Source organism: Crocodylus siamensis, chromosome 1 (assembly GCF_052110815.1).
Source record: "Crocodylus siamensis isolate JL-2025a chromosome 1, ASM5211081v1, whole genome shotgun sequence".
In the NCBI taxonomy this organism is placed as follows: Eukaryota; Metazoa; Chordata; order Crocodylia; family Crocodylidae; genus Crocodylus; species Crocodylus siamensis.
The window spans coordinates 86,440,065-86,465,283 of NC_143395.1; the positions used below are offsets into that span (position 1 = coordinate 86,440,065).

The 25,219-nt window shown below is 39.1% G+C and overlaps 1 protein-coding gene across 8 annotated transcripts in view; it reads left to right on the plus strand.

Moving 5' to 3' along the window:
• Nucleotides 1-23,212, plus strand: part of PRDM1 (PR/SET domain 1) — a 128,628-nt gene extending 105,416 nt beyond the window's left edge. For 7 of the 8 annotated variants that reach the window (XM_090037308.1, XM_090037343.1, XM_090037303.1 and 4 more), the window contains 5 exons: nt 6,372-6,491; nt 9,827-10,079; nt 18,297-19,405; nt 19,720-19,848; nt 20,123-23,212. In XM_090037308.1, coding sequence (XP_089893434.1) covers nt 6,372-6,491; nt 9,827-10,079; nt 18,297-19,405; nt 19,720-19,848; nt 20,123-20,698 — 2,187 coding nt within the window. In that variant the 3' untranslated portion in view covers nt 20,699-23,212. The remainder of the gene's footprint in view (nt 1-6,371; nt 6,492-9,826; nt 10,080-18,296; nt 19,406-19,719; nt 19,849-20,122) is intronic. The other variant, XM_090037313.1, reaches the window with a different exon arrangement.
• Nucleotides 23,213-25,219: the final 2,007 nt, after the last annotated feature.

The window sequence follows — 25,219 nt, forward strand, 5'->3', positions numbered from 1 at the left end:
GCTTATGTGTTTACTTCTTCACATACAATAGCTATTATCGCTAGGTGTGATGTTTAACAGGGTAGTAATCCTAGGGACAACCCTTCATTTCTCCTTGTATTGTGACTTGTGGTATGGCAGCTATTACCTGTGCTGCTACTCTGGCTAAATGCACTGACCACAGATCTGAAATGGAATTTAAGCACATTCTTCTCTCTCTCGTGTATCCTCCCAAAACAAGTACCATGGTGCTGCGTCTATTCTTTCAGTCCCATGTACAGAAATTTGAGCTGAGTTCCAGTGGCATAGCTGTATTTGTGTATAAAGTGGCATAGCTGCATTTGGTCCTACAGTACCCCATAGAACATACAGTGGTTTGGGATCAGGATAAGATCAAACATCCATGTGAAATCTTACCCTCCTTCCCCTGCTGAATGGAGGAATGTTAAAAAATTGAAAATGCAAATAACTTGTTTGTTTTGTGAGTTAAACATTGTGTAATACTATGCAATATTATGATCCATACTTTTTAAACACTCTCTCTTTGTTGATGACACTGAACGTGTAGCAAGACAATTTACTTAACTACTAGACAGATAGCCAGTAACATGTTGGCTCCTCCAGTTCTTTGCTTTGTTACCTCCATGTAATATTGTAGCCACAATAAGAAATCAGAGAAACTTTTTTATAAATTCCCTGCGGTGTATTAGGAAACACCAGTGTGTAGGAGTTGATAATTTTCTTACTTTAGTGCTCAGCTCTGTAAATTGGCTTAGGATTGTTACGAGCTTTGAAGTATTTTTTTATAGTTGTTGAACAGTTTCCAATTCCTTCTTAAAATATAACCAATCTAGATCCTTTGCTAGAGGGAGCCTCAATATAGAACATCCTTCTTTTGTTCCCCATTCTGTTGCATTTGTGCTGAGCAGCACATGTAGTAAGAAAAAGGAGGAACTTTTTGATTTCTATCATTTTAATCTACTGATAGTAGTCCCCTTCTGTTAAAGCCATAGAATTAAATTTATAGGAATGTACTCACCTATTGACTTGTCAAGAAAGTAAAATAATTGCATAGCACATTCCTTATTACTTTCATCATGGCCACTTTTAGACTCTGAATCTATTTTTTTTCTGTCTCATTTTACGTGTTTGCTTTGTCCTGCTGCCAATTTTAATAACATGGCTTGTGTGCCTAAGTGTTCACAGGATCAAACCCAAGCAGTGGGAGGGAGGAAGCAAGATAAAGGGAGCTTGACTCTGATCTTACTGCAATGTAAAACCAGCATAACTCTAATAGCTGTTCTTCATTTGAAAAGGGGCGAGATAAGAATTAGGTTCTGTGTGGGTGGGTGGTTCGATGCGTATGCGTGCGTCTAAATTGTATTCCTTGTTAATTTGGGGGAAAATAATTGTGGCTTCATTTTGAGGAAAGATTGGAATTCTTGAGTCAATGTGTGAGCCAAAAAGTCGACAGTAGATGGCTTGTGAAATACCAATGGTATCAGGATTAGATGTGTGTTTCGTGTTGAATGTCTCATGGGAGTAGGAATACTACTGTGGTGTATGCATGTTTTGTTTTGTTTTTGTTTTCTGAGCATGAATCTTTTAACTTTGCTAATCCCGTAACTCCTTTCAAAGATTTATTGAAACAGCAAAAGATTCCATGACGCATCATGCTCTTGTTTGTTCTTGGACTTGGCTGGGGGATTTTTCTGAAGGACACATTTTTCATTATGAACTCACAATATGCATCAGCATTTTTTTTTTTAATGAATTGCTTCTGCTCTTAACATTTGAGGCTGTTAGATTTACTTGAAGGATGCTATGTTTTTTTTAAATATGTCAGGTCACTTTTGCTTCATTTGGGTACTTAATGAAAGCTGTATGAAAAACAGTGATAAAAAAATGTATTTTACAATAATAGATGTGAATAATCTTTTTACATCAATATTTTCAAGCATTTTTTTTTAAGGAATTTCCTTTCTCCTCCATCAGCTTAAAATCTCAGAAGCACTTCCTAGTATAGGATACTGCCTAGATATTTGGGATCCTAACACACCACTTATCCTGTCCTTTCAAAAGCACATAGAGAAGTGTAAGTGTTGAAACCCCATTACATGCAGTATTAGATTCTGTATGCAGTCCTTTCTATAATAAGGCTTCTCCTGACAGGGACTAGCATTAGACCAATACTGTTAATAAAGTATAGCTTGCTAAGTTCACATGCCTTTTTTTTAGAGATAATTCTCTGAAGCCATTTTGTTTCCTCCTTAATTATGTATAGTAGAAATTAAATCTGAACATCCCTTTAAAAAGTAAATGGCAGGCTGCAGAACTTGATTCAGCCTCGGTTTTCTTCTAGTCGATTTGGTAGAAATGTTCAGTTTTGTTTCATACAAACAAGAATCAGTTCTGTGGAACTGAGATAAATATATGACTAGTAATTGAAAGAAAATAACTCGGCCCCAACACACAGGATACCCACTCCAGATTTATTTTTGGAAAATGCTGTTGTGCTTAAAATAGAGTGTAGAAAGAAGGTGAAAAAATACAATTCATTAGCTTCATTTACATGGGCTTCCTTTCCTCAGAATGGATATTCATTATTGTCTAGTTCTCTCTGCCACTGATAAGTATTTATACTTCTTTATTCCTTTTTAATATCAAAATGAGAACCTAAGGAATACTGTTTTTTGTCTGGGAGCCATGACTTGTCAGGATGTGCTCTGTGACCCAGCCTGCTGACAGAGACAGATACGCTGAAATGGCAGGGGGGTCAGTGCTGCCCATAAAGCATCCAGTGGAATGGCTTCTGTGGGGGTAGATGAAGCATGAAAGTGTTGAAGCTTTTCAACTTCTCACTGATGTGTTTATAGAAGGCATACAGCAGCCTTGCCCCAGCAGTAATTCATTAGGACCCTGGTCAGTTCCAGTGGTGTTTCCTTCCTGGGTTAGGTGAACACTGCATTTTAATAGGCTTTTGAACATACTTGAGCTCAAGCAGAGTAGAAAGTCAATTCTTTGACTTACACATATGCAGTACCAGTCAAAATACTGCCGTGGTTTTGTTACCTGTAATATCGGACCTGACCGTTGGAGACTTCACAGCTCACTACTTGCAGCAAAGCAGTTACCTCACCCTAAATGCCAAAAACGTGGTTCTTTTAGCTTGAATAGATAGTGTTCATTTTGTCATGCACCAGGTATGCCAGAAGTATTTCAACTCTTTTAGCCCTGTAGTACCATGTCTTATGCATGTCATGGAGATGCTACCACAGTTGCAATGATTTGTGTTTTTTACTATTATTGTAGAAGTATTGTTTTTCTGAGAATGGAAATAAGTATCAACTGCCAGACTGTTTGCGGTAGTACTAAGAAAGCTAATGCGGCTCTGGTGCTAAAAGAAAGAAAATAAAATGTGTATATATACATGAAAGAACTAATTTTGAAAATGTATTCTTTATTACAAAGTTCCAAATTTGAGAGCCAACGATAAAAGAAATTCCTTAAATGTTTCTAGAAGCCATTCATTTGTGAAGAAAGAGCCCATTATCAGACTAATGTTCATCCACAAAATGTGGTGACTACATACAGTATCATCGTCATGTGGGAGAGTGTGCTGAAGGACACCTTGTGGACAGAAGTTTGAAATGCTTGATCTGAGTGTGCTTTTTAGCAGCTAACGCCCAACTTCCTTTTTGCGTTAGTTCTGCCGTATTTTTGCTGTTTGTGAACAGTCCTAGGTAACCTTGATTACCAACAGCCATCAAGCACAGTTACTAAATCCCACTGAGCTATATACCCTGACAAGAGTCTCCTTGACCTTGCTTATGGGATGGGAGCAGCTTCCTGCTTGACCTGAGATCTAGAACTCTGAGTTGTCTTTGTAATGCAAATGTGTGCCTCAGCTGACTTATGATTCTCAGTTTAATGCTACTTATAACTACTGAGTCTCTAGGGAGACACAATATGTAATAGATACTCTAATCAGAAACCATGGCAAGTAAAATGGGAATAAACAAGTTTAGTCAGAGATTGAAAAATGCTCACAGAAACTACTAAAATGTAGTTTACTAAACTGTCTTCAGAAGGCAACTATCAGATAATAATATAAATGTTTCAGGTACTGGGGAAGAATCAAATATTGTATACAATAAATACCAAAAAGCATCAGCTGGAACTGAGAAGCCAGTACAACAAACGTTTCAAGCTGACTGGTTCAAGCAGTAGTGATTTCTGAACATTCTTAAAATCTTAATTGAGACCAAAATATTTTTAAAACTGGGAATGAGTTAAAAGATACCTTACAGTTAAACTGCTAGGATGTTTTATGCTTTGGCTGTGAACTTTTATTGAAAGGGCAGATGGATGTAAATGAAGATATATGGGGAAGATGAAAAGAACATCTGCTTTTTTCAGCTCTCTATGAGAAATGTAGAAGCAGGACAAAAATAAAACTGGGCCACTGAACATGTTTCAACTTGTGGTAGGTGTAGGAAAATTTCTGGACGTCCCTTTTCTCTTTTTCCCCAGTCCAGATGCACAAATTAATGGAGCATTTAGTTGTATTGACTTGCTATTTTTTTTAATGTAAACCATAAACATATGCAAATATGTATGGCACTCCTCCTGTTAATGGATTCTCTTCTTAACTCTGCATCAGTTTCTTCTCATTTTGATGTTGTCATTTTAAATACAGTTTTGCTAAGAAATTGTCTATGTTGTCAGTTACAAACCAAGAGAACCATCTTGGGCATGTTTATGTCTAGGCAGTATGCAGTAGAACCTGAATTCTTATTTCACTAATACACAGACCAGTCTCTCTTCCCTCTGTCTCACTCACACACATAAGTTGAACTCCAGTTCTTGATCAGTATTTACAATGAAAGGTCTCTTTGGGTAATAGTAACTAGTATACAGCATGGTACCCCAAATACATACTTATTCACAAATGCTGATGACTTTTAATTAGTTTTGTTAATTGTGGTGTTTTCTTGATAATTAACAAGAAGTTAGGAATCTCCACAGGCACTCAGTAATTAGAGCAAATCAGTAAATTCTACTATACTTGTATTGTTCCATGATTCTAGCTTGGCATAATGAGCATTATTATCTAATAAGGACCAAGAGGGGGATGTGATAGTTTTACCATGACAGTTTAGTAAAGTTAACCAACCTAATGGTATTTTTACTCCCCTCCATACTTGAGCTGTAATATCAGTCTTGTGAAGTCTTGATTTTTGGTTTACAGAATTACTCTTTTTTATAACATATTGTTTAAACACAAGAAAAATAAGATGGCTGGTGGGGAAAGGGAAGAGACAAAACCAATAACTCAGCAGTGTGTTGTAAAGGGTTACTCAAAGGCACGTTCTTCTGAATAATGATGAATTGCTTCCTGATTTGTGGTCAGTGACTTTTTTAGTATAATTACTGTCAAGGAGGAAGCTGAACAACCGGTATACGTATCTTACATTTGGTATGCCAGAGCATTTTCACAAAAACTCATGCCTTCTGCTTGATCAAACCAGCTTAACCTTTATTACTGGAACTTCTGTCTCAGTTTTAAAGAAGGTAATCTGTGAGTACCTGCTCCAAAAGTCATTCATATTGTTTGTAGCTTTAAGTTACATGTCAATAGAAGAATTGTAGATTTTGGTTGGTTTCCTTGTTGACATTGGAAAGGGTACCAGTGTAAAGTAAAAGTTTCACTGGAGAATGTACTGAATATGCTTAGGAAACCACCAGACATAGCTACACACCAACAGACAGTTAATTGTTAGTGAATATTATTGGTTCTTGTGACTGACACTGACCTTTGGGGAAAAGTTACAGGTATAATGATGGGAAGGCAATGCTAGTACCAATAGACTACATGCTGGTACCTTGCTGTTTTTTTTAACTGTGACATATTTAACCCTCTTTTTTTAAAGGGGGGGATGGGGAGGGGGGAAATAATTTTGGTGATACTGGCTTATACAAATTTGGTTAATCCAGTAACGCTTTGCTTGTTGTTTCTTCTTCTTCTTTCTCTTACACACACACACACACACACACACACACACACACACACACACACACACACACACACACACACACACACACACACACACACACACACACACACACACACACACACACTTCCAAAAGGGCAGTTATACCTAATTATGCTCCCCTACTTTTCTTAATTACTTCCCTCCATATCTTTCAGTAAAGTATGAAGTAACTTGGCAGAGGTTTTATATATGCTCTTAACATGGCTTGGTGTTTCTGTTTTGCTGACTTCTCACTGCCATTATGTTGTGCTTTGGGGTTTCTGTCATAAGAACAGGAGAAGTGATGCTTTTTTTTTCTCTTGAAGATGGGCTGATCTCATGCTCTTCTTCTTGTAGGTTACTGGAGTTATAAGCAAAGAGTACATCCCAAAAGGAACACGCTTTGGACCCCTGGTAGGAGAGATCTATACCACCGATACGGTTCCCAAGAATGCAAACAGAAAATACTTTTGGCGGGTAAGCAAGGGAAAAAACACACACAGCTCCATGTTGATGCAGTAAACAGATCACTAAATGAGTACAGCTGAAAAGCTGGGTCACTTCCTGTTTCAGAACCGTGCAAGTGCAGGGGGCTATTTCTTTGCTCTAGATGAACTGAAATCTGAGTGAACGTGGTAAACTAAGCTGAGTAAATGTCTGGCACTCTTGGAAATGGGGACAGCGTGGGTGGAAAGTAAGGGAGACAGATACACAACTGTTCTTGACTTTGCCTTCTGAAACACATCAATACTTCATATATAAAGAAATAGCAGTTTTGCTTGCTGTTAGAGTAGGTCAGTTTGCATTTTCACATGGGGAAACCAGGGATCCTTAAAGACTCGGCACATCCCATATCTTTGATTTTTTTTTTTTCTTTTCCTAGCTGATACATACTTGAAAATTAATGACAGGGTAGAAAGTATTATGTCATCTTTTCTCTGCAATTATTAAAATCTTCTGAAAGTGTTTTTTACGTTGAGCAGTTGAAATAGTGTTGATCTCTTCAATACATGTAGTTTAAATTGCACACACTTCTAAAGCTAGCTGAGAAAATGCTAGGATAAGTAACTATATGTCATGGGAGTGTCAGCACCTTGAGAATGGAGGGTAGAAGTGTTAGTATGATGTTACTGAGTGATAAGCCTCTCTCTGGAGCCTGAAAGATCTGTGTTGCTAAGGTAGGCAACCTGAAGAGTCAAGATATTCTTTCCGCCCTGCCTCCCAACTCGTTACCCTCCACTAGTCTGCTAGCCCTAACTTGGAGGCCTAATATGGTTCCTCTCTTCTCCTTTTTATCAAGAAACCTGAATGAACTTTAATCCCTCAACCTCCTCCACAAACATGTTACTACTTCTAAGTACTTCATTAACTGTGCCCTAACTGCCTCCACAAAACTGACTTTGTTGCCCTCCAGTCACAGAGAAGGCATATTACAGCAGTTCTCAATAAAAGGGTGGGTGGGAAAAGCGACTTTTACACTGAATCTGAGCTTTGTCACTGGGAGCTGAGTCAAGTTGCTTCACAGTCAGCCCCAGGTGTGTTTTTTAATACCCTTACATTTGCCATATTCTTTACCCATCAAGAACACTGCTCCCTGTGGGTTAAAGAATAGCTTTACTTCTAGTGACTTTTAAATAGCTCTTTCTGGTGTCTCTTTTTACTTTTAAGTATTGTTGCCTCATTTCAGTGCCCTTACATTTTCTCTAATGCAGCATATGCAGTGTTACACGGGTGACAATATTCACAAGGTGCTCAAGTGTTTCACTTTTGTGACCAAGATTTTAGGTCTAACAAAGGGGAGAGGCATGCTTGCCTAACTAGACCAAGTGGGAATAATTCAGCAAATCTGGAGAGAGGGTTTTAACTAGTTTGCAGAATTCTGTAAGAAAGCAAATGGTGAGAGGACTGTAAGTCTGAAGGTAAAAGCCTTTTGGGGAAACGATATAGCAGCCTTCTAAGCATTACTAAACCTACTGTTACAATCTCTTGATTCATTCAAGACACATTGCTGTAATTCAGATGAATTCCTTCCTAAGGGCCTGAAACAGCCTTGCACATTCAAGGAAATTGTGGGAGATATCTTCCCACATGTTACAGAAGGAATCCTGATTTTGCTGGCAGGAATAGAAACATCTGCTGTGTGTGAACAGAAATGTTCCATGCAAATGACATATTTGAAGAGAAGGGATATGAAAGCTGTGCAAACCCCAGAGTGACATCATTTCTTGTAACTGTATGATGACTCAGCACATTTTATCTTCTTGATAATACATGGAAATCTGGTGAGATGGCAGAATTCAGTTTTGCGTGGGTGTGGGGGCGTGTGACCTCATAGGTTTGATGTGTGTTTTTTTGTTTTTTTTTAAGGAAAAAAAAAAAGAAGTACAGTAAGTTGTACTATCTATGGAAGGGTGACTGGAAACCATTCAGTGCAGCTTTAGAAAGCAGCTTCCGTCTCTAGTAGAAGTGCAGAGCAATGGAACCCCAAGTTCCTGGAAGTTTGCAATTCGGAGTAAACAAAGAAACTTGAAAACTCCTCTTGATAGCAGAATTCACCCGGCTCTGTTCCATTTTCTCATAACAAACACACCGCAAAATCTCTCACAAGCTTCTTTGATGAAGCCACATGTATTTCCCCCTTCTCAATTTACAGGAAGTTACTCTTAAAAGAAAGTGATTCTGGTGTTTACTGCTTGCATTAAAGGGCCAGTCTGCCTTTTCCTTTTTTCTTTTTTTTTTAACTTCTCAATTGAACTGCTGCCATTCAAAAGAAAAAAGAAAGTAGTATGAGCACAAAGACCGGGATAGGCCCCAGAGTGTTTTCACATTCAGATAAAATGTGCCTGCTTTTCTTTATAGATCCAAATCACTCACAACCTCAGGCTCTACTTTTACCTGATCACTTAGTGTGTAACTCTGAATTCTTCAGTGGATGAACTTCACATAGCAGTGCTGAATTTAATTCTTTCCAAGAATAAAGCATTTTAGTTCTAAAGGATATATTTGTCAAATTCATTAGATTATTAATGTTCATATTCTTACTGCTTTAAGATAACAGCCTCACTCTGCATTAGGTTTTTTCCTCCTCCATGTTGCCAAGACGTTTTCATTTAAAAATGTGCAAGCATGGGCATGTGCATTGAGAGGAAAAGTGACTTCTCATAGACTGTCAAATGCTGGCCCTTTTCCAGGTCTTCACTTAGTTGTGGCAGGTGAAGTTCATCTTTGCCCCACCCAACCTTTCTACAAAAGGGCTACATTCCAAGTATGAGCAAGTGTTACTTTAGGACTTGGGGGGGGTGGAGGATGTTTGCATAGTTTAAGCCTCTGGGCGGGGGTGGTAGGAAACTGCAAGCACAGAGGCCATAGAAAAAGCTGAGAAAGAGACTGACGTAGCTTAGTCAGTCTTATACACAGGTGACTCAAAGCATTAATACAAGCACGCACTCAAACCTGCAGTCATTGGTATCACCTACTTGTTGATCATAGCAGCAGAAAAGGAACTCCAAGGTAGACTGCTAATGTAGAGAGAGCTCTTAATTCCAAATTGTCTCTTTTGGTTGTATGCTTTAACTGAGCAACACACTGACTAAACAGAAATGAAAAAGGTAACCGAGTGTGTCTATCCTCTAGAGTAAGCTTTATTTTTCTTAATGAGAGGGATGCCTTAGGGAAAGGTCACCCACCTTTTCCTAGGTGAATATTGGTACCTGTATCTGTTGTCCTTTAGAGTGCACACCTAATGTATATGCATGTGAATATATACACTCCATTCAATGTATATATTCATATTTGCTTCCTCTCTCTTCCAGATCTATTCCAGTGGTGAGCTTCACCACTTCATTGATGGATTTAATGAGGACAAGAGCAACTGGATGCGCTATGTGAATCCAGGCCATTCTGTTCAGGAACAGAACTTGGCTGCTTGTCAAAATGGAATGAACATCTACTTCTACACCATCAAGCCCATCCCTGCCAACCAAGAACTACTTGTGTGGTATTGTCGAGACTTTGCAGAGAGACTTCACTATCCTTCCTCCGGAGAGCTGACGATGATGAATCTCAGTAAGTGGATTACAGTATAAACAAAGAATGCTAGTAATGTCTCTTCTGCCTGTATGATCTAATAATATGTTATATAATTATATAGCTTCATCATCTGTTGTGTCACAGTAGGTGGCTTAGAGTAGAAAGAGGGAATTAAAAAATTCCCTGTGTCTATTTAAATATAAACAGATTATTAAAAATTTAAACAGTTATTGGTTTATAATCTGAGAATTATCAGATAAAATCCTACACAAATACCTCAACAACTTCTCTTTTAAAAATCAATACCTATGATTCATACTAATACCCTAGATTTTCCCACTTTCATGGTATATTCAAAAGTCTGCATTGAAAATGTACATGTGTATTTAGATTCCAAATGGACTGTCATTAATTACTGTGTGAAGATCTGGGCACTGGTCATGTACAGGTCATCCAAATTTGTTATAGTTTTTCCTCAGCTCATTCACATTTTCAACATCTCTTCTCAAATTCTTGTAGAAATTCTATAGGACCCACAAAGATACAGCATGTAGTTTGTAAACTATTTACAGAAGCACTGAATGTGACATTGCAAATGATGCTTCTCATTAGATGGATTGGTATACCAGCACTAATTCAGCTGGTAGGTCCTTTTAGTTTTGCTCTTCCTTTTTCTCAGTCACCACATCTTGTACATTTTTAAACTTGGCAGATAACCACCCACCATATCTTCAACTTACATGAGAAAGCTCAATAAATACAGTGACTCTTGCTTTCGGGACAGTATCCAAGCTGAGATAAAATCCAGGTGGCCTGATCCTGGATTGTTATGATCCTGAACAAGCTATTGACTTTGCATTGGAAGCCAGGGCTTTCCTTCACTAGGTTACAGTGTTGGGCTGCCTCTCAGGCTCAAGGAATTTTTAATTATTTTCTGTAATGTGGCACAGGCTCAACAAGAGTGGTGGAGATTTTCCACTACCTTAAACCAGTGTAGCCTTAGCCGTAGTGGTCTGGGTGCTCTTCTTGGAGATAGGAGATGTGGGTTTGGACAACTTCAGGCTGAAATGGGCATAGAAACAAGGTCTCCCTCATGCTAGGCAGGTGCTGTAACTACTGAATTATAGTATTAAAGCAGGGTTTGCTTGCAGAACCACTGTGTCTGGTCCATGCAGCCACAGAGCTTTGCTTGCACCCATGCCAGAGTTGCAGCAGAGCTGGGCAGTGAAAAGCTGCACATTAACTGCTTCCCATTCCCCACTCCCCACCTGTGAGTTTCTGCACTGGGGCTGGGCAGCTTCCAACTATGTCTGTGTCATGGGGAGTGGGGAGAAGCAGCAGCAGTGCAGCCACAGCTTCTAGCTGCCCAGCCCCGGCTCAGTCCCCACCACCTGGAAGCTGTGCTAATACCACAGCTGGAGAACTGGGGGTGGAGAAGCATCAGCAGCATGGGTGCAGCTTCCAGGTGCCTGGCCCCTGCAGAGCAAAGTCCCCTGTCACTGATGCACCACTGAAGCTTTCCAGCCCATGGCTTTTAAAGCTTGTCAGGTGCTCCTTTATGAAAGGAGGATGAAACCACTGACCTCTCTTTCTACAGCTGTGTTTTTGAAAGAAGTAGCACAAACATGATTATTTCTATAGAGCTGATGCATGTTAGGCATACTCAGAGCACTTCTATTGACTCAGGTCCTCCTGGAGAATTAAGCAGAGATACACCTAGACTAGGGATCCCATTAGGCCTAAGACAGGGCACAGCAAGTTAGCTAGGTGCATCTACACAAGCAATTAATACGATAAAATAAACTCCAGCACAGTTCATGCTGGAGTCACCTGCTCCAGGGCAAGCGTTTTCATGTGTGCCTGGGACTGCCGCAGTTAGAGCCAGGGCAGAGCAGCCTCTGACTGGCAGGGAGCTTAGAGAATCAGCCCTGGCTTTGGCCAGTAGCATCAGGCACAAGGGTGTTATAGTGCAGGACTAGCCAGCAGGCACCTCCACACTTTAGCACCTTCGTGCCTCAGCCAGCCCCTATCGCAGTGTACACATGCATTTAAGTAGTCTGCTGTAAGAAAGTACTGTCTCTGATAGTACTATCTTACAGCCATATTATATTACAAATAATACTGGCACACATGTAGACTGTGATGCTTTACTGCAGAGCTAATTAATCCACTCCACAGTAAAGCACACATGTAGATGCACCCACCAAGTGGCAGTCATCCTAGGTGTGTGAAGAACCAGAACTCAGACAACATTACTAGCAAAAATTTTGTCCTAGGTGTATAAAGATCCAGAACTCGGACAATTTTACTAGCAAAAATTTAGATGGCTATGGGCTTTAGGCACCTGAGAGCACAGGCAAGGTTTTTAAGAATCATGCTACTGGATTTAGGCACCTAAGTCATTTTGTTGATCTGGGCAGCTTGTGGATCAGTGTGTCCCATGATAAAATTAATTGGGGAAAGATTTCTCTTCCTTTATTCTAGAATTTCTCTAGCTTTATTCCTTGTAATTAAGGACTTTGGATGTCAAAACCACCATTTAGCTCCTAAGTATATACACTCATCCACCTATCACACCGACCTGTCTCTGTAACAGCAAACTTTTCTTGATTTAACTCGTTTTAGCTATTATTCAGGAAAGCATCCACATTCAGAAGAGTATTTAAACATTTACTCTTCTGAATGGACTTAAATAGGCTTCATTCAGTACTTTGCTGAATCAGGATCTCAGGCTGAGTTCTGCAAACACTAAAGTACATGCAGGAATTACAAAGTATTTTCAGGATGAGGATTCTATATTCTACTGGCAGAAGGGAATGTAATCTTATTTCCCATTCTCCTTTTTTTTTTTTTTATATATAGGCATCATTTTCTATTAAGATGTCAACTATGCCAATGAAGAACATCACCTTTAGACACTTGATTTTTCAGCTGTCTATTGAACAAGAAAATTTCCACTAATTCACCAAACCTGCTGCACTTACTAAGTCATGTTTCCAAGTGAAGTCTCATAGTCTTTAATCTTTGAGCATGGTTGTGTTTGGCATAACAGGTATAGGATACAGGAGTCCCAGAGAAACTAGTATTTGATAGATCTGGCATATTTCATAGGGTTGTTTTTGTTTTTAACTACTCCAAAATACACCTGCATTAAACTAATGTCCTGATTCAACACATTCTGCTTGCATTGTGTCATAAGATGATGCAACTTCCTGCTATCATGACAAGTTTGTCCCATTATGCAAGCATAGATAGGTAACACCCTGTTTTGATAAACTTGAACAAGAGGTTTGGAAATATAATATGCACACTTAATTTTAAAAAAAAATCCTTAATTGAGAAAGTGCCCCTTTAACATTTCTTTTTCTACCAATTGTCATTAAAATTGAATATTTAAAGAATATGCATTTCTTTACATTCTTTATGCTGGCTGTCTTACATTTTGCATCTTTCTTTGCTTAAACAATTAAAATGTGCTAACAATTTCCCCTTGTGTTTTATAGTCACATTCACTTTCTGGTTTTAAAGCTAGTGTTTGGGTTGACAGGAAATATTTGTTTAAAAAAATTACACACATCTTCCTGTAGAATCTTAAAAAAGTCATGGAAGTATTTTGTGGAGATTTTTTTAGGTTCTGTGAGAGCTTAGTTTCAAAAACTAAATTTTTAGAGTAAACTTGACTTTTCTTACCCCCTTTTAAAATGTTTAGAATCAAAAATTCTTTCAAAGACCATTCTTGTGCAAAATGTTTTTAAAAGTCTCACAGTTCTGGACACATTTAGAAAACAGATGATCAAATTATATACTTCTAAATGTTGGTCTCCATTCTCAGTTTGAGTGGAAACGCTCTTTGTTTTGCCTACTACAGGACTTCTAGGTTCTCTTTCTACTAGCAAGGGAGGTTCTTAATCTAGATCGAAAATGTGAATCGGCATAATTAAACTTTACCACTCGAAGTGTTCAGTAGCATTTTACTCTTGAAATGACTCTACCCGCCTACAACCGTTTTTCAAGGTTTTAGAAAAAAAACAGATCTTTTGTTTTGTATTATATCTATCTCCAACTGCAGTTAGGAGAGCCAGAACTGAGAGTAGACTGATAGCTGTTCGGAGATTTGTAAAAAGAAGCCTCAAATTAAATTCAGTGGAGTGGCTTCAGATGTGTTCTTTCTTGAGCACCTTAATAAAACTTTTAAGTAATGAAGATTTTATGTTCCTCTCTGCCCTTCAGTATGGCTTGGGCCAGTATCTGCTAATATAAGAAAGAAGTCTTTTCATTAATTGCAATGGGATCATACTCTGAGAGAAGAGCATTGATACATTCATGTGCTTGTTTGATGTGACCTATATACTTTCCGTCTTATTCCAGAAATATATGTCACTTGGTAATGGATATATATCCTTTCCAATCCAATCACTATTTCCCAGATATTTTTAAGATACATTTAAATTACTAATCAAGTGAATTAGTAGAAGGGAAAGTGTTGAGACCCCAGAAGTGAATTGGCACTTGTTTAGCCTACTAAGGGGGGATGTTGGACTATTGTACCAAGGAAGTCATATTCCATACATAATTTGTTTCAGCAAATATAGCACATACGATGATGAAACTAAACAGTTAGGGTGGTGTAAGGTAAGACAGAAGGGAAGGCAAGGTAACACCTTAAAGATTAACGGTTCAGAGAAGTTAGAAAAGAGAAGTACATTTCTGAACCAGTTAGTAGATGCCACCCTGCCCTGCGTGCTGCCTGGCTTCATTCTAACAGGGTTAACTACCTTACTCTGATCACAGTAAGAGTATTCCTTCATCTAAGACAGTCTGGGTTTCTGTGCCACTTATCCAGCAGCGTTCTCTCTCCTTCTTCCTCTATCTTTTCTTTCATAAAAAAACAAAAGTGACAATTTGAACTTCCTGCTTAACAGATCCCGCTGAAAGACTGAGATGGGCTGATAAGATGATATTTTTTGTTGTTGTTTAGTAGTTTCACAATCTACTCTTCCCTACCAGTTTTCCATACCCCTTGATCAGTGTCTTTTCTGATAGTGTCATTCTGATTGTTTGCTTTGGGCTGCTGGCTCAGTGAGGAGCAGCTGATAATAAGACTAAGATAACTACGATGACTAAGTTCTAAAACTCTACCAGAGAACTGTAGAAGTCTTAAGCCTAGCAGGCTAATATACTAAGATCAAGAACTAGTGGGAATCAAGTGGGAAGTTGTATAATTTATTATTAGTCCATGAAGATAGGCAAAGATTAAATTAAAAGGTATTTTTCTCTGCCTGATGGCATGATGTTTATTTTGATGTGGTTTATAGTATCTTAAAGGGATGAGACAGAATCTTAGCTGCCAACGGCTTTAAGCGGTCGCCCAGAACAGATGTTAAAGACCAAAGGGAAATTTCATGCTATTATGAAAGTGATTGGGAGACAAATATCCCCACACAACAGACAAATAGTCTGTTTTTGGGCTCTCACTGAAGGTCCATTAAGTCTTATACAACTACAAGACTCTTAATTACACATTACAGGGTGAAGTGTTACAGTTTATTTTTATTCTTTTTTAAGAGAATAGTGAGGGCTTCAGCAACTAAACCTCAGTGTCTAGAGAAGCAATGTGGAAGAAAGCTGACTGTTTGAAAAGTACTCCTTGTACTTCAATGTGTTTACTATGTGATATCCTCTATATTTAAGCACCAAATGCTTTTCATTCAATATCTTTATGCTTTTAAAAAAATTCAGATGTAAAATTGCTCATTGAAAAAAGCCCAGACATGCCTGCTGCTTCTTCACTTTTTTTTCCCTTAGGGTGCCACTGTGCAAATGAATTGTCCAACTAGAAGAGTATGTTTAAAAGCTGCTGATATTTTAAATAAAGGGTCAAGTCTCTGCCTTATAGGGAACTGTGTCATATTATAGATTCACTGATGACAGTGTAGTTTTTAATGAAAGGAGCATACTTATTAGCCCTTAATAGCATGTTTACAGGATTTTGGTGATTCAGCAAAAATAAGAAGTTTTTGTTTGTTTTTTTCTCCCTGATACAAATAAAGAAGCAAGCATAGTCCTAGGGCTAGATAGACATTCTTAGGGAAAAGACTTCAGGATCATCAAACACCACTTTTTCATTGCTATCAATTGAAAGCTTCTGATCAACTCATATACACAGGGTGTGTCTACACACGTGTTTACTCCAGCCTAGATTTACTGTACAGTAAGATACTGAACAGTAAGGATTTTTGGGTGGGTATCTACACATGCAGGAATTAGGCAGAAGATTTGCTCCCAGGTCCCTGCAGCCATGCAAGTGGCCCCTCCTGTCACCGGGGGAGCTCCAGGCAGGGAGCAGCAATCCACGAGACAGTTGCCTCCTGGCCTCTGGGGGCTGCCTGCTGCTGGCATGGGGACAATGTCCTTCTGCCCCAGTAGCAGAGAACTCCTAGCCTGGATCTCTGATCAAGGGCATGGGGCTTGGAAGGATCTTCAGGGGAGGGCAGGTCCCAGCTCCCTGCCCCAATCCACCAGTGGGACAGCTAGCAGCTAGCTCGCTGCTTGCTGCCTCACCAGTGGATCGGGGCAGGGGACTGGGACCTACTCCACCCTTGCAGCTCTTTCCAAGTCCTGTGCCTTGATCACCTGATCAGGACATGGGGCTGGAACCCATGGACAGTTCCTGGCCAGCCCCAGGCTGCACAGAGAAGTCTGTATGTATAGCCTGGTGCTGGCTGGGGACTGCCTGAAACAAGACCATTCCCAGCTACCTCCAGGCTGCCCTGCTTCCCTGCACAGCCTGGGACTGCAGCTGCAATCACAAGAGTGGGGGCTAGGAACAAGCTCTCAGCCCCTGCTCTGCAATCAGGAAGTAGGGGCTGGAAGCTCCCTGCTGCCAGGCCAGGGGGGGCATTGTCTCCATCTGAGTTCATGGAGCTGGGGGGGAGGGGGAGGAACAGCCTCTCCAGCCTGGGAGAAACAGGCTCCCCTGCCCCTACCAGCAAGGAGCTCCCAGTGCCAGCTCTGCTGTCTCAGGGCCCAAGCTGGGAGACCCCTATGCTCCTTGCTGCCAGGGCAGGGGAGACATAGTCCCTGCCCAGGCTCCTGTAGTGTAGCCTGCTCCAGAAGCAGGCAGCTCCTGGGGACAGGGAGCTATCTCCCACCCCCTGGCAGATAGCTGTCTGGGAGCAGATTTTGCTCCAAGCGGATGTCTACACAAGCGTTATGGTGCCATTACTAATGCCGAGTAAATTTAGCACATAACAAAGCCTCTTATAAATGATCGGTGCATCGTTTTAGTGAATCTCCTAAAATGAAATCAAAACTCTCCTTTTCCTAAGGTCCTTTTATGTGGTAATTAGTAGACTGTGTATGTCTGGATTAAAAAAAAATGTGAAATTAACTATAACAGCCTAAAATGCCCAATCTGAACACATTTAAATGCATACTTGGAGATATTGGTTTTGAAATGCAGATTTCTGGGGGGAAATGTGCATTTTGACTTAAGCTAGAGCCAGACAGTCTTGTCTTTCTTAGTCTTACCTCAGTGTAATGGTCTTTATACCATACAGCTGTAAGCAGAGGAGTTTTATGCATACTGAATACCACAGAAAATCTGCACTAAATAGCTGGCTTTGTTGTAGATGTTACCAAGCAGTATGTTTAATGAGTAATGATCTGTTTACTGATGGAGAATACCTTCTTTTTTGAAGAAAGCTTTCATCCTAGCCAGGCATGTTTTCTTTAGTACTGTATGTAATTGAACTGGCTAGTGAAGTGCTTGTTGTGGTTTGGCAAAGGTTGATTTGTCATGCCTTGTTATTCCGGAGAGGAGTGTTTTGGAAAGCTTGAGCTCTCCAAAGTCTTTCCCGTTAAGCTGCATTGTTAACGAATGCTACTTATCCTAGTTATTAGAAATCTAATTTATGTAGGTAATTGACAGTGGATCTTGTTAAATTCAAAGGGGTGGAAGGAGTGCAAAGTGTGGAGACTGACACTCTCAGAATGAATCATCATTAGACACCTCAAGCTCTGTGTGTACTCACTAATCTCTCTTAGATTAACCATGTATATTTGATCTGCTTTTTATGAAATATTTACACCCAAAGGTACTTTTATCTAAAGAAGAAATGTACTTTTTGGATGAATTACAAGATTGCATATCAACAAGAACATTGACCTTATGGTTAAGCTTGTAGAAGTTAGATCGTACTTAAATTTTATATTGGCTTATTATATAATTGCTGCCTTTTCTTTGTATTTCAGCACAAGGCCACAATAACCCAAAGCAGCAAAGCACTGACAAAGACGAACTTTATCAGAAAAGCATCCCAAAGAAAGAGCACAGTGTGAAAGAAATCCTGAAAACTGAATCCAACCCTTCAAAAGGAAAGGATTTATTCCAGACCAACATTTCACCAGTTACTCCAGAAAAAAACTTGGATGATTTAAGAAAAAACTGTAGCCCTGAAAGGTGTTTTTTCCCACGAGTTATCTATCCAATCCGACCTCACGTGCCAGAAGACTATTTGAAAGCTTCCCTAGCTTATGGGATGGAAAGACCCAACTATATTACACCGTCCCCCATCCAGTCTTCTACCACACCAAGTCCTTCAGCAAGGAGCAGCCCAGACCAAAGTTTAAAAAGCTCAAGCCCTCACAGCAGTCCAGGGGTTACTGTTTCACCTCTGGCACCTACTTCTCAAGAATACAGAGAATCTTACCCTTTCTTGAATGGACCCCATGGCTCAGAAGGATTGGGGTCTTATCCTGGATATGCACCCTCTAGCCATCTCTCTCCAGCCTTTTTATCCTCCTATAATTCCCACTATCCAAAATTCCTGTTACCTCCATACAGTATGAGCTGTAATAACCTGAGCGCTTTGAACAATATCAATGGCATCAACAATTTCAATCTCTTCCCAAGGATATATCCTCTCTATGGCAACATACTGCATGGAGGCAGCCTGTCCCATCATGTGCTGAACCCTGCTGCTCTTCCAGGTTCACTGCCATCTGAAGGAAGCCGTAGATTGCTACAACCTGATCATCCAAGAGACTTTCTCATACCAACACCTAACAGTGCCTTTTCCATCACGGGCGCTGCTGCCAGCATGAAAGACAAACCATGCAGCCCCACAAGTGGGTCCCCTCAAGCTGGCACAGCAGCTACTTCAGAACATATAATGCAACCTAAACCTACCTCAGCAGTGTTGGCTGCCACCAGCAGTGAAGAAGCCATGAATCTCATTAAAAGTAAGAGGAACGTGACTGGTTACAAAACTCTTCCATATCCACTGAAGAAGCAGAATGGGAAGATCAAATATGAATGCAATGTTTGCTCTAAAACCTTTGGCCAGCTCTCAAATTTGAAGGTAGGTATTAAAGGATTGGCCTAATTTTGAGAGACTCATCTTTTTCATAATTGTTACTATAAGAAAGCTCATATTGGTTCTGTAGTTTTATCTGGGAACCCTAGGCTTCTCTAAGGAACAGATTTTAGAAAGCCACTGCCACTAAGGTACAGTAGTAGTAAAAGTGACAGTTGTAATGCTGAAGTTGCCTTGCAAAGTAATTGGATGATTCCCTGTAATGTTCTTGTCTATTAGATGCTTCTGGTAACTTTTGCAACTGTTCAAGGCTTTTAATGACTATAGGAATTTTCAATAAATATTTTGTTTTGCAACAGGTCCACCTGAGAGTGCATAGTGGTGAGAGGCCTTTCAAGTGTCAGACTTGCAACAAAGGGTTTACCCAACTGGCTCACCTCCAGAAGCACTATCTGGTCCACACAGGCGAGAAGCCCCATGAGTGCCAGGTATGTAGCACTTCATATACTGGGAGGTCATAGGCTGTGCTGCTTCTCTGTTGCACCATTTGCCAGATGCAGCTTTGTGACAAACTTCAGCCCCAATGTTATTCAATATAATTAAAAAAATAATCTGAGAATGTTTGTTTTTAGGTTTTTAAATGTGAAAGTGTCCGAGTGTAATGATAGGCGGCTTTTTCAACATGCTATAATGTCCTCTGTGATTTTAAAAGTAAAACTCTCACACTCATTCCTCATTTCTTCTTGTCATCTCCAAAATTAGGTTTGCCATAAGCGATTCAGCAGCACCAGCAACCTAAAGACCCATCTTCGGCTCCACTCTGGAGAAAAGCCTTACCAGTGCAAGTTGTGCCCTGCTAAATTCACCCAGTTTGTGCATCTGAAGCTGCACAAGCGTCTTCACACCAGGGAACGTCCACACAAGTGTGTCCACTGTCATAAGAGCTACATTCACCTCTGCAGCCTCAAAGTCCACCTGAAGGGCAACTGCCCAGTAACCCCTGCCTCCGGCCTCTCAATGGAGGATCTAAATCGTATCAATGAAGAGATTGAGAAGTTTGACATCAGTGACAATGCTGACAAGCTGGAAGATATGGAGGACAATATTGACATGACATCAGTTGTGGAAAAAGAAATATTGACCATGCTCAGAAGAGAAATAGAAGGAGCTAATCTTAAAGTATCATTGCAGAGGAACCTGGGAAATGGACTTATCTCCTCAGGTTGCAACCTCTATGAATCTTCAGATATGTCCATTATGAAGTTGCCTCATGGTCATCCACTACCTCTGTTACCAATAAAGGTCAAGCAAGAAACAATTGAACCAATGGACCCTTAAGACTTTTTCTGGCAAAAAGTGATTTTTATTTATGACTTGGCAAGTCAGGGTGCCTGTAGCAATTGCTTGTACATAGTGTCAGTGCTGCACAGCAATCTTGGCTTACAGTAGTTTCCCTCACTCTCCAGTTGAAAGAAGGAACTCCAAAGTAACTATATTCTCAGGGCATGAAAAGAGGCAAAGGACTATGTATTGCCTCCCCAGTTACTAAAAGACAATCATCTATCCATAACTATTTTTTCAATTATAGTACTTCATAATTTATTATGCAATTTATCATTCTAAAAGCAATAATTAGAAAATGTTTACAATGACTGAAAAAATCATTGTAATTTTGAGTATAAAAGTTTATATTTTGTTTCATGGCCATTCTTTGTAGATATTTTTTTCTGCACATCTGTCTTAAAAATTTAAGATTGGGGATAAAAAGTTATTTCAGTAAGTTTGTCTATGTACCAATGTCTTTAAAAACATGTTTTTTATATTGCCAAAGGTGAATATTTGACATATTGAGTCATAGATCAATTGGCTTGAAAAATGCTGTGTACATTCAGAAGTGGGTAGATATACAAAATCCCCCAGGAAAGAAAAAGCAGCAGCAAGCAGAGAAAAGAAAATCATACTTACCTGTGTATGGGTACTAGAGATTCCTCAGCCCACAGCTCTACCCACAACACATGACATAGCGAATACCTGCCTAACATGAATGATGCAATGGTCAGGTGTTTGGAAAACAATAGTAGTCACATGTTATGTCAGGAGATTTTATTACCCAAAGCCATGCATCAACTGAAAATGTGAAGAAGTGGCTGTGTTTTTTTTTTCAAAAGCCTCTTGAAACAAGCATACAATAATTCCAAATGTGCTGCCTACAAGGATTTTTTGATTTTTGTTTTTTGTTTTTTTCCCCAGAACCTTCCAGGGATACAAAACATGGTCAATTCCCCTTTGAAATAAGGGTTTGCTTTTTGTTTTGTTTTGTTTTGTTTTTTCCATCCCACTTTTTCCATGGACAAAAGTGGGGAATGAAGTCCTTCCCTGGCACATACTTTTTTTTTTTTCCCCCTTCCTGTACGACTTAGATTTTCCTCAGTATTTGTGTTTGTACATTTTGTGGTTAATTTAATTAAAGATGAAAAGGGCATTGCAAAGTTGTTGAACAACAATTACCTCATTGCGTGTGTCCAGTGGTGCAGAAAATGCTTTTTTATCTAATGCTTTGCTACTTTAGAGAAGAAACCAAAATGTGCACAGGAAAAGACAGAATGCACATCTTTTTATCTTTTTGTTCTGCTAAGCCCAAAGATATCATGTTGGCATTTGAGGTGTAGCAAAGAATACATGTATATTTATAGATATATTTATACCACTATACCATATATGTATATGTATATATATTTATACCACTTAAGTTGTGAGCCAAACCATGTAATAAAACCTATTTTTCATCTAAGTGTGAAAATCAAGTGTTATCCAGCTTTGCATATCACCTGATGACCTCAAAGCCAGAATGCTGTGCTAAGGCATTTAGCGCTTGCTAGCACATCAGCACAGTTGATCACTTAGAGCCTGATCTTGCAAACCCTTGTGTGAATAACTTTGCTGACATGTGCAGTCTCACAGAATTCAGTGGGATTTATTCACTGCAGAGCATTTGCAAGACTGTCTTGGATCCCTTGATATCCTTGCTATATGTCTTGTCATAAGCAAACCACCAGGAAAGAACTAAAAAAGAAATCAAACTATCACCCACCCATGGTATAAATATAATACACAATGGTGAAGAGTGGAATGAAATAGTTAAAGTTATTTGGGATCATCCTAACATCTTATTTTGTTCTGCCACTTAAGAGTTACATGGTCACAGGCAACTCTCAAGAAAGCAAATAGCATTATTATACACATCACCATTATATATATTCTAGCTTTTTATCTATTTATATTCTTTTAGATTTAAATAGACCACTTCATAAACCCAGGATTTTGTATGGCAATCTAATGCCTTCTGCCAAAAAGGAAACAAACCGACCCAAAAAACCTAAGATAATCGAAGAGAATCTCTAAATACAATTTTTGAAGGACTACAGTTCATTACATTTCTGCTCCTATAAATCATGAAGCTGACAACTTTTAAGTGTAGCAATGGTTCACAAAAATAGTACTCACCCGTAGGATAAACCAAAGTATCACTACTCTGTCCCTGGACACACACTTTTCCTATTAATTGCCTGTAGTGCTTTCTTGTATTTGATACAAATTTCACAAAGATTTATATGCATCAGCTTTAAGAATTGTTACTTCTCTTTACCTTTTTTACCCTTTCCCTTAGAACTTTTACATGTGAATGTAGCAACAATCAACAGTGTTTTATTTCTCTCTAAGAAAAACTTTGACCAAAGTTAACAGGCTTTTTACTTTGCTAGAACAACAAACTTATCTTATGTTTACGTACTGGTTTACATCGTTATTTATGTGCAAATTGTCAAAATGTAAATTAAATATAAGTGTTCGTTGCTTTACTAATGCTTCGTCTTCAATGTCTTATTCGTCTTCACATGCCACTTGGTGTCAGACTGGATTCCCACTATGAGCCACAAGCACATGGTATACCAACATCTATGACATCTTGAATAATGCCGACTTCTGCCTCTCCTGAAAGACCAATTTCTTTCCATAATTCTGCACTGCCTATAACCATGCTAGGGTTAATATAATATTTTCTTAACTGGTTCACTCGCTCCCCATTTTTAGCCAATAATACCTTTCCTGTTAATATTTTTACAATTTCAAGTGCTTCAATGCTAACGTTTTTACAGTATCTGCCTTTCGGAAATGTAAGCAGGGTTCTAATTTACATTTTTCCAAATACTCATCATTTCTGGCCTGAAACTGTAACCACCAGGACCACAATGACACAATCACAATGTTAGCATGAGACCACTTAATCCTGTATCAACATGATGGGAACTGCATTCAAAACAAATGTGGATTTGATGTGAATAATGAGCTAATTCTAGAAAAAGCTCAAACTCCCTTGGCCAAAAATAAATAATACATGGGGATGCTTCAAAGTTAATTCAATGTTTGCTACTTCCATCATCCTCCACCAGATTTAAAACAGAATAGGCCATGTGGCGTCCTTTCCTACCTGAATGTTAAAGAAATAATGTTCCTTTTCATATTGAGACGCTCAACAATGTATGATGTTTTAAAAGTATTTCACTGTCCTCTTAAAATTCATTTAAACATCTGTCTCAAGAATTTGAAACACTGCCAACATAGAACTGTGGAGTTAAGAAAACCAGAGCACTGTTGTCATAAATGTGCCAAATGGTGCATGTTTTACTCCTATATTCTACAGAGCTATTGCTGTAATAATGTTTTTTAAAAATGTGGGATAACCGTTACTGCCATAAATCATAGTTCATTACTTGGCAAGGCATGACTTTGTGCTGGAGAGTTATGTCCTGGGGACACTTTAAGCTTTAGAAGATGTTTAATAAAACACATTACATAAAAAGACAATGTACCTTAGAGCTTGCAATTTCACTAGGCTGAACTCAGCAACTGCTGTGTTTGTTTTTTGGCTGAAACTGAAGCTGGTTTGAAGTCATTATATCACATGGTGACCAGGATTACAACACGCTTGGTGTATTTCTGGCCATGATATGAGTTTAATTAAATTGGGGGGGGGGAGGGGAGGATACTAATTGTACAAAAAGCAAACTACGTGGGTAAAAAAAAAAACCAAACTGTTCTTTTCTTTGCTTCATGGGGACCCAGTCCTGCCAGGTACTGAATGCTTCCTCCCAAGACTGTAAGCACCTGCAATGCCCCCAGAACAAACAGCTGCTTATTTATTACCAGTATACCTGGTCAGTTACAGGTTTGTAACAGGGATTATTTTTTAATTAAATATTGACTATTAGAGGAAATAATTATATCGCTAAATTCCAGTGTTTTGCCAGCTGACCTACAAGTCACAGGTTTCTTGGAGCAAGAGGAATCTGTGTCTAAAATCAATCCAAGCAAAGCCTTTCAAATGGTTCTGCAGTAACTATATTGTAAAGCCCCATATCTTCTAGAGCCTAAGACAAATGAATTAATTCTTGACTGCTGGCAATTGCAGCCTAGTAGCCTGAAAAGAAAGAGTGACCCAGTGACTTATTAATGGGATAAAGCCTTTCAGGTTTAATTTTCTATTCGAAGTCAATGGGGCACCATATGAATGCAGGATGCTGCTGGCAAGGAGTTAGTGTGGGATTAGGACCTCCTGCTCAAGGTTGTCTAACAGCTGCTTAGTGGCATTACAACTAGAAAAAAAGTTCAGACTAGAATTAAAGGTAGCCAGGAGACATTTGAAAAGTAGTGCATAGGATAAAGCCAGAATGGATTTGCTAATGCTAAATTGTATCACTACAATTCTTAGAACTAATACACAAAATAATGGATAAAGTGAGCACACCACAATAATGCATCTAGAATATCAGAAGAGCTTTTTGTAAGACAACATTAATTTTA